At 44.9% G+C, this 10,000-nt stretch overlaps 2 protein-coding genes across 2 annotated transcripts in view; one reads left to right on the top strand and one right to left on the bottom strand.

Moving 5' to 3' along the window:
- Positions 1–555: 555 nt before the first annotated feature.
- Positions 556–3,403, top strand: gdf10a (growth differentiation factor 10a; the record flags this gene model as incomplete). The annotated part of the gene is given in 5 exon segments (XM_080537309.1): positions 556–655; positions 1,745–2,508; positions 2,510–2,515; positions 2,737–2,937; positions 3,212–3,403. Coding segments are annotated over 5 exon segments (1,263 nt in total).
- A 4,366-nt stretch (positions 3,404–7,769) lies between these two features.
- Positions 7,770–10,000, bottom strand: part of znf488 (zinc finger protein 488) — a gene marked incomplete at both ends in the record, with an annotated part of 2,534 nt that continues 303 nt past the window's right edge. The window contains 2 exons of the mRNA XM_080529751.1: positions 7,770–8,896; positions 9,237–9,468. Of these exons, the coding sequence (XP_080385877.1) occupies positions 7,770–8,896; positions 9,237–9,468 (1,359 nt within the window). The remainder of the gene's footprint in view (positions 8,897–9,236; positions 9,469–10,000) is intronic.

Genomic DNA, 10,000 nt, shown 5'->3' with positions numbered 1-10,000 from the left:
GGGGGGTGGGTTCCAGCTCTATGACCTCCAGTGTGGACACCGCTGTAGAGACACATCTCGTTGGCTGGTAGGAGGAGACGTCAGCACCTTTCATCGCTCCAGTATTACCCCTGTAGCCTCTGGCGGCAACGCAGAAACAAGTGTAAAAGTGGCAGGACTACAGAGGCGAAAGCATCCACATCCACATCCACACAAGCGTTGCCTCTGCACGGGTGACTGCCTGGACTCTCCAAGGAAGAGCGGAGAAAGTCGTGGAAAAACTGAGAGGCGAAACTTTTTACGCGCACTTGACCTCCGATTTCAGCCTCCACATTGTACAGGTCTAGATCGGAATCTTTTGATATATTTTTTTCCGCTCTATATTTTGCCTTGTTGGTTACAGATTTTCGTATAGTTTTTGAAATGGCAGCTTTTTTCGTATTTTCGTCGTATCTGCTCGTTTTGTTAATGAATTGTTGTTTTGGAGCTGCGGCGTCTCGAACCCCGAGGAGCGCACAGGACGGGACCACATTCGAGTCTCCATCGGATACGGTGTCAGACAGCGTGGATCAGCATATGGTCTCTCAACACATGTTCAAACTGTACGAGAAGTACAACAGAGAACTTAACCGCCCTAGAGAGGGGAACACTGTCAGGAGTTTCAAAGCCAGCCAAGGTGAGTGTGAATGTGTGCTTGTTTGGGAAATCTACATTATTGACAGAGAGAAACACATTGCTCTGCATATCGGTTGACTATGATACTTTCATACTTTTCACCTCATGCAAAGCATAAGGATAGATTATGTTATCCAGTGTTTAGGCAAATACAGCGCAACAAGGAACAGCAATTACAATTTCAACAAGCGCTTAGTAACATTATACAAAACGCCAGAGCCATGCATGGCGCATGTGATCAGACACCCCCAAATACATAGGCTTGTTTTGGAACCGTCTGAGAATGCCGCTAAGAGATTTCGGGACGCTTTGGGCGCACACTGTCTGTGGCATCAGCTGTGGCCCCGCCGGCGCGATGTCTCTGCCGCAGATCTACCGCAGACAGAGGTGCAATACGCGCAAGAATGTGTGCGATTCCCCCCGAGCAGAGCGCAGCTGCCGCGCCACACAAAAAAAAAAACGAAAAAAAAAAACGTGGCGACAGCAATAACGCAGCAATAAGCAATAACGCCATCCTGTCGGCTCCTGGGCTGGAGTCAAGAGGCTTAGCGGCGCGGTGTCGTTTCATTGTCCAATAACAGAACACAGGCATTGACTCAACATATACTTCTCATATGGCATATCATAACACATGCATATTTTCAGTTCAGAAGATGTGCGTAATCCAATAAGAGACGTAAAGGGGGTTTGACAACAATGTGAGATCTGTTAAAACATTTGATTATGGTGTCTTGATGCCTGTGCAGACAGTATTGGCTGTATTAGGGGCTTAGGGGAAAGCTTTGGGGGGAACTCTAGTAAGCGTTTCCATATGCCTCAGGCTGAATCCATGGTAATGTATATCTCTTAAGTCACTCCATACTTCCGCAGAACGCATATACAATGAACAATAACTCTGCTGTTGAAGTTCATGTTCATCATGAATATGTAGTTCACCGCTCCCCCCCTCTGGTCCCCCAGCCGTCGGAGAACAAGAGTCTGGTTCCTCTTATTGCTTCTTTCCATCTATGGGGAGGGATGTAGAGGGATGTTGGCTAACAGCTGAACATGCTGCATACATCTGATGGGATGATTGTTTCTCTCTCCCCAGAGTCTGCAGACCAGAGGGGGGTGTTCCAGCTGAACCTGACCTCCCTCCAGGACTCGGAGGTTATCCAGTCGGCCACGTTTCACTTCCTGTTTGACCGGCGCCCCCGTCAGAGGGCCTGGTTCTGCAAACGCTTCAAAACCCCATCCTGCCGCTCTCTCCACCTCCACCCTCTTCCCTCCGTCCGCCTCCTCCTGCGCTCTTCCCCCTCGGGTTCAGGGGTCAACCCGGGGTCGACGGGGTCATTGCTGGGCAATGTCACATTCCACCCTCTCAAGAGAGGGGTGTGGCCCATGAAGGATGTGACGGAGATCATAAAGGAGGCCAGGGTGAAGGGCCTCCTTCTTCTGTCAGTGGAGATGGACTTTGGGCAGCATTATCAGAGGCAGCCAGAGGAGGCGCTGTCTGCAGCTAATCTGCCCTATCTGTTACTGTATGCTGACGACCAGGCCTTGGCAGAGCCTAACAGTGTGGCCTCTACCCTCCAGAGGTACGAACCTGACCCCTCACCTCCGGCAGGGGAGGATAACTCACACCCCTCTCACCTCCACCCTAAACCGAACTCCTCTCCAGCGGCGAGGGTGAGAAGGGAAGCTCTCCTAGACCCGATCCAGAACAATGAACTTCCTGAGGTGGACTACAGGCCTGACGGATACAGGAAAGAGGATGTGTGGGAGACCACTTACCTGGCATTGAAACCTAAGACAAAAGCAGGGAGAAAGGAGAGGAGAGGGAAGGGCCAGGAGAGAGGGGAGCAGGGGGGAGATGGGGGGAGTGAAGGAGGGAGGGATGGGAAGAGTGAATCTCAGGTTCTTAGGGAAGGAGGGACTAAATCACAGGTCCTGCACGTTGACGAGAGGACTGTAAAGAAAAGCAGTGATAAAGAGAGCAGGTCACATCAGAACAGCGATGTCAGGGAGGGCGAAAGGATGGATGGGGGTAGTAGAGATAGCGTGAAACATGAAGGGAGAGATGGGGGGAAGTCCCAGAGTCAGTCCCCGATCCTGAGTTTTGACCAGCGGACCATGCGTAAAGCCAGGAGGAGGCAGTGGGGCTCGGAGGCCCAGCAGATAAGCTGCTCCAGGAGGAACCTCAGAGTCGACTTCGCAGACATCGGCTGGAGCGAGTGGGTCCTCGCACCCAAGGCCTTCGATGCCTACTACTGCGCAGGCACCTGTGGATTTCCCATGCCAAAGGTAAGAACAATTTTGCTTTTTCATACTGGGCTCTAGTTATTAGAACATGAGTGGTCTTATTGTAAGCTTTCAATTGTTTAGCTTAATGGTAACTTCATTTAGAGTACACTTTTCTGACATCCACTAAAAATGGACGGACCACACATTTCATTATGTGGAATAATAACATGGATAATCTCTTAATTGTAATTTCAACTGATCTGGAGACACTTAATTGTTGTAATTGAACAATTTGAAGTGGAAGAACTGGCAGTAACTGTGTGCGTTCCCGCAGGTGCTGCGTCCCTCTAACCATGCCACCATCCAGAGTATAGTGCGTGCGGTGGGGATAGTCCCAGGGGTGCCTGAGCCCTGCTGTGTCCCAGAGAGGATGAGCCCTCTGGGGGTGCTGTTCCAGGACGAGGGCAGGAACCTGGTACTCAAAGTTTACCCAAGCATGTCCGTGGACACCTGCACCTGCAGATAGGCTGGGAGGACAGAGGGGGGAGAAAATCTAAACTGAACGGACAGAAGGAGGAGAAAAAGGACAAAAACATACAGAAGAGTTGATGCGTTCATGCATCCATTCTTCAGTTTATTTGTTTGTTTGTTTGTTTGTTTGTTTGTTTGTCCATCACTAACGCTTTGAGACTGAGAGTTGAAGAGGCACATCGTCTGCGGTCGACATCCTGTCATGTCCTCAGAGCAGCGGCATTCACAGCGTCAAGGACTAGAGCTGTGGGGAGCTTCCTCCCTCCATAGAAACTGGAATTCTCACTGTCATATTAAAAACTGTTTCACTGGCGCTTTGTTGATGTTTTGTGTTTAAGGTACCCGTAATGCTTTAAAGGGCAGATTCATAAGACCTCAGTCAACCATCAATGCATTCCTCCTTCCCCCCTATCTGAGAAATGCACTTAAGTGGTTTCATGCAAATATAACTCATATGTTTTCTGAATGGGCTTCAACACACTGGCCATATGAGATAGAATGATTGAAAGACTTACTCTGGACAGCTTATTCAACCTATTCAATACAGTAATATACAAAATGTTGATGGTTACAAATGCTTTTACAGATGCATTCTAGCTGCACTATAACTTTCAGCATACCATATCCATCCTGTACATACCATAGCTTTTTGTTTGTGTAACATATTTGTATTATGTTGTAAAATAGTTATTGTACAGTTGTTCTACTAAAATAACCCTCCAGTGAATTGTAAAGAGAGCATCTGGAATTCATGAACCCCCCCCATCCCCTTTTAATAATACTTTTCAAGACTGCTATGAAAAAAACTGAAATATTTTTCTATATTGTACGTGAGAGTATGTTGAAATTAGTTACCATATATTATTATATTTTAGAAGCTGATGTTTTTGTACATGTGCCTTGTTTTAAGTTATGAAAAAGTAGTCATTTATAAGACCTAGAATAAAAAATAATTTAATCCAACTTTGTCACTGGAATATGTCATTGTTTCATCATTACTTTGTATTGTTGCTCTATTCGATGAGTGACATGGCCATTCAACGAACATACTAGAAGTTCCATTTACTAGTGTTAGGTGAGAGACACAAATAATATCCATAGCCTATAATAATGCTTTTACTTGAAACCACCCTGAACCAGCCACTCACATGATTGCCGGTTCCCATTTGTACCATCTACCCTTCCATCCTACACCATATAGATGTGGTTGATATGACCTATGCTGCCATGGATCATTGGTTGACACAGGAAGCAGGCCGGCACCAATTAGGCTGTCATCCACTTGAGCTTCAAAAGAGGTAGTGCACTTCCCCTCGCAGCCCTCCTCTGCTTCCTTCAAGAGCAGAATGTTTCCGAGTGCAGGATGTTCTCCTCAATGGTCCTTTCTAACAGATGACATTTTAAAGATGATGTCACCTCCTTTAAATCAGATGCTTGTCAGTCCTATGGCGGCTCACAGAGAGATAATAAACGTTGTCAATATTTTTGCCATACTAGAACAGAAGTATAATATTTTCCAACCATAAAAAAATCAATCTGTACCGGATGTCATAGTTATAACAGAATGAAACTTTTAATTTGTTTACCTTTTTGCTCTGCTCGGTGGTGTCAACATGAACATGTTCTGGCCTATGCCAAGGTCTGTATGTCTACGGCACAGATGGTGTGGTTGTGTGCTTACAGTAACCACAGGTGTTGTTGGTTCATGCCTCCTCAGTTGAACAGCACACAATTGCTGGGGTCCTGCATGGCTATGGGGTCTTTAAGAATGATGATACTGATTCTAGCTGGACAGTCACCTGTTTTAGTGAGATAATTTTGAATTTTCAGTCAAGGAAATCATCTAAATGTAGCCTATTCTGTATCTACTTGTAAATTATGTTGATGATAATTTCGGCAATGCAATAATTTTTATATCATAATGTTAATAGCCATCTGCCAAAAGGGGAAATTCTGTTGACAAGTCCAACATCTGCGGAATTATTATTTTTTTTCTTCGGATTTCCTGTTCCTCGAACGGTCCAGCTGCATTCTGTTTGCCAACGCGGGCAGAAATTGAGTCCGATGTCAGACGCAATCAGCATCGCACGGGAAAATACCCTCGAGTGGTCAGCGAATTCTCCCGGGAAAGCGTTTTCGTATGCAAATGACGTTCAGAGCGCTCAGTTCAGAGAGAACCGCATAATTACAGCGTTTATAAATAAAAGACAGTTAGAGGGAAAAACAACGACAATATTTGGGTTTCCAAATGAAGGCTGATCAATTAGAGGACATGAAGGCGGGCGTTTATTAAAACTACAGTGGATGTTTTGTCCTCGTGTCAAACTTCTCTTTCCGCAGGTGATTAAGAGCCAGGGGCCAATAGTGGTTCTGGTCATTAGAACTGGGCTAATATTGTATGTGTGGGTTTATATAATGACATGTATTCTAATGTCTTAAACAGTGTGATGATTGTTTGACTCAATAGTCACAGTCAGAGTGTGTAGACCACTTTTGATGGTAAATGCTGTTGGGTTGTGTTACAGAGTGATTGACCTTTCATACGGGGTCGAGCCTTGACTTTCCCGTGAACCTTTCGGGGCCTGCTGCCCGCTTCGCGCCTCATTTACCTGCGACAGAGAAACTAATGTCTGTAGCCTATGACTGCTTCTGTCTGCCCGGTAAAGCTTTTGGGTGTTTTTTTCAGAGGTAATTGTCTAAATGGTTCTCACACAAGGAGGAGATTACAGGAATCCCTCTGTTAGAAAACTGAACAAGTCAGGGCCAATCCTTCAAGAAAGAATCAATAACATAACATTTTTTTACATTTTTGGCATTAAGCAGACGCCTTATTCCAAAGCGACTTACAATCAATACATTTGAATACTAAGCATGTGAATCATCAGTCCACCATTCGTGGCAGGAAGAGTAATCTAGCTCAGGCTCGGGGCCACTGATAGAAGGACAAACCTTGTTCTACCACCTATTTCTAAACCCCTTTTTTTTCTTTCTTTTTTTTTATACTGGAGGAACAGAGAAGCAGTACAAAGGGGGCGATAGAAGTTCTTAGGGACACAGTAGAGGGGAAAGCGGACGTCTTTAGGAGACGTAGTGCTGAGGGGCAGAAGATGTCTCACATAAAAAGGTGTATTTCGTAGCCTAATACCACAGACCTAGAGAACACAGTTGTGTGCCACATCATAATGTCAGTCAATATATGCTTACAGATTATTGTTTATTTAGGTGCAAAATCTAGGCATTATCAACCTATAGGCTTACATGGCATCAATGTTAACCATGATGATTAACTACATTATCTAATTTGCACAGTAAGTTATGTAATGTGTTCTAACTGAACATAGGCCAGTCTTGGTACCATATTTAAATGTAGGGTTTCAAAATCATGCAAGTAATCTCCTCCAACCTAATTCATTTGTAATTGGTTTTAGGAATAGCATTTAAAGCCCTGTAGCCAGCACTAAGGTGAGGCATTTGGAAAAAAGTATTTCATTCAAGGAAAGGTGGTGGCTGACTCCACCTGTTGGAAGCCAATGCACAGACAGGCAGCTGGTTTCCTGAAACTGAATAATGAATGAATGGTTTATTACTATGTAGAGACAGTTATCTTCAACAATGTTATTATAGCAGTTGTCACATGTACAATTAAATATGTTACTGTAATTTAAACTCAGAAGTGTAATTAATAGCCTACTACATGACCCATTTGAGAATAGGAAAAAACAGTCTTATCTGCGGAGGTACGGTGAAGCCAAACCAATCCAGTGGAACAGGGTCCACAACAGGTTCTCTTATGGTAGGACAGTGCATCAATAATACACCAATCAGGTAGAACAAAGAGAATATCAAACACAGTTTCTGTTTGGTGTTGATGGTTTCAGATGATGTAATGAAACACAATGAATTCTGTGAATTCTGTACAAAGCTTACTGCTGGCTAATCAGATAATGAGCAAACTGATGAATAACAGGCATCAGAAAACATATTTGTGTTTTGTAATCAAGACAATCAAGATTCCCCCCCTCCCCCAAAACTCTCTCCAATTCCAACCTGAGTTTCATAAGGCACAGTTCTGACATAAGTTATTTACCAACCTACAAAACAACCCGCAATAAGGTTACTATCATCCACTGTGGTAAAGTAAATTAACGTATGTATCTCTATCGTCATCTAGTGGACACTTTGTGCACAATCCCTACTGGCCAAGACAGTGCCTACATTCAGTTGTTAGGTTTTTTTTTCTCCTCAATTTATCAACATATTTCTTCAATATCATTGATCTATTCTTGTAATAATTACATACAGAATGTCCTTCCGTGTCATTTTCAAATGAACATTTCAATGTCTTTTTTTGTCCATCGTTTTTAAGTATGAGACGTCATGTGCCTGGAGAGATGGTGCCTTTCGCGGAAATACTCATGGCAGATGGGACAGGTGAGCTTCTCCTCCCTCCTCCTCCTCACCTGGGATTCCACCGCGAACTCCTTCTTATGATGCGAGCGCATGTGGAACACGAGGTCCGAAGTCATGCGGAACGAGAGGTTACATTTGGCGCACCAGTTCTGCACGGACACCCCGAACGAGGTGAACGTCGGTGGAAGGATCGTGAGAGACGAGGTGGTTTGCAGTTGAGCACCGATGTTCCTGGACCAGTGCTCAGGCGCGTACGAGAAAGCGTTGCTACTCGTAACCGGTGTGGGTATGTGGGTTTGTGCGCCCTGCAATTGTGCACCATTCAACAAATTAGACGCCAACATATTTCTGTATCCCAAAACAGTCTTTGAGCTTGAGGCATACACGTCAGCGACGTCCTCCGGACGGTTGGAGGGGACCGTTATCCCAGTGGATGGATGATGCGTCGTGGAGTCATTTGAAGTCAAAGTTCTTTTGTTGGGTTTACAGAAAGCACTTTTCTGCTCCTCTGGACCACTCCTTGGCAGGACGAAAGAAAATGCACTGTTGCTGTTTGAGTGTAAGGAGGCAGAAGCCTGCTCGAACCCCGTCTCTCGAACTGGTATTTCTGTGGCTTTTTCATGGGTACAATTGTTTTTAGCCGCTCCAATGTCAGTAAAAGCGTTGTTTTTACATTCCAGACGGTCCTTTGTAAGATGGTACTTTTGGGTTGACGCTGGGGCATTGATAGGATGGTCCCGAGGTACCTGGGTGATATTGTGGTCGTTTGCGATGTTGGGACTCTTCTCCAACAAGACTGGCTTCTTTCCCCGGGGATGGATCATCGCGTCCTCCAGTTTCCTTTTCCGATAGGAGATCTCTGCGTCCGCGTTGGTGCTGCTGGGCTTTCTGTGTTCCAAATCTCTGGCGATGTTGTGAAAGTCCGTGACTCGATGTTGTCTCTTTATTTCCATGTGTTTGTGCTCGTAAACCTCTCTGTTCAGTGCGTCGTTCCTCACTTGGGTACACAGGAACCGACAGTGCGCCAGGTAGGGGTGCTCGTTATTGAAGACCTGGTTACATTTGAGGCATTTGAACTCTGTAAAAGACATAAACATGTTTTTATTACTTAATTATGAAGTTAGAACAAACACATATTAAGAACATTATTTATACAAAATGTAAGATAATCATCAAAGTAACCTATAGCCATATTCTGATATTCTCAACAAAAACATAATAGGCCATAGCCCACATCTATATCCTCTCTTGCCATTTCCAGTGCTATATTTAAACCTCTGGCACGGATATTATACGATCCAAACAATGCTCCTAACAAGTCCTCAAATGGCACGCACGGTTTATTCTCAAATCCAATGACCCAGCATGTCCCTTTCTTTGCACTTCATTGTTATCAAGAGTATAAACCTATCTCTCACCATCAGTGGGTCCTCTTGTTGTAATCTCTGTGAAGCCAAGCAGGTGAGACAGCTCCGGGTCATACCAGACCAGCAGTTCCTCCTCCTGCCTGATGTCCCGGGTGGTTCGGAAGTACAGTTGGCCTCCTGTCAGGTAGGCCTCCATGTTCTGCTCTTCCCCGCAGCGCGCGGCCTCCACCAGCCGCAGCCAGGACAGCACCAGCGCAGAACTCCGCATGGCCTCGGGGTCCACCTGTTGAGAGATAGCGTTTTGGGCAGGCGGTTCAGGACCATGTCCGCAAGGACAAATAGACTGAAGCTCAGCTTGGCCATTCAGGCCCTGAACACAGCAAAGACCTAGGTTCTAGGCCCTGGACAATCTAGACAATTTGATGGCAGCTACTAGATTGTAATCAAGTGCAATATTGAAACACAACTGTGAACATTTCAAACCTGCAAACTGCGACACTTTAAATGAATGTGCAATAATACTATGTGCAATATGACAACCCTCGTGCACATAAGGTTCAGAGATAGGAATAGGATATTTATAGCATAGCATAGAGTACAGCACAGTGTTTTATTTGTATAGTATAGTATAGTGGATAGTGTACATAGCCTTTATTTATGTAAACCAGCTCTTTTCCCTTCTTGTTTTTAGTATTTTTTTCCTAGCACCAGGGGAGCCCCCCCCTCCCACATTTCGTTGTATGGTACCTGTACTGTATTAATGACAATAAAGACCATTCATTCATTCATTCATTCATTCATTCATTCATTCATTC

The sequence above is a fragment of the Nansenia antarctica genome, assembly GCF_963989245.1.
Source record: "Nansenia antarctica genome assembly, chromosome: 1".
Classification (NCBI taxonomy): domain Eukaryota; kingdom Metazoa; phylum Chordata; class Actinopteri; order Argentiniformes; family Microstomatidae; genus Nansenia; species Nansenia antarctica.
The sequence above is the reverse complement of the archived record's forward strand: the minus strand, read 5'-3'. Positions and strand labels throughout refer to the sequence as shown.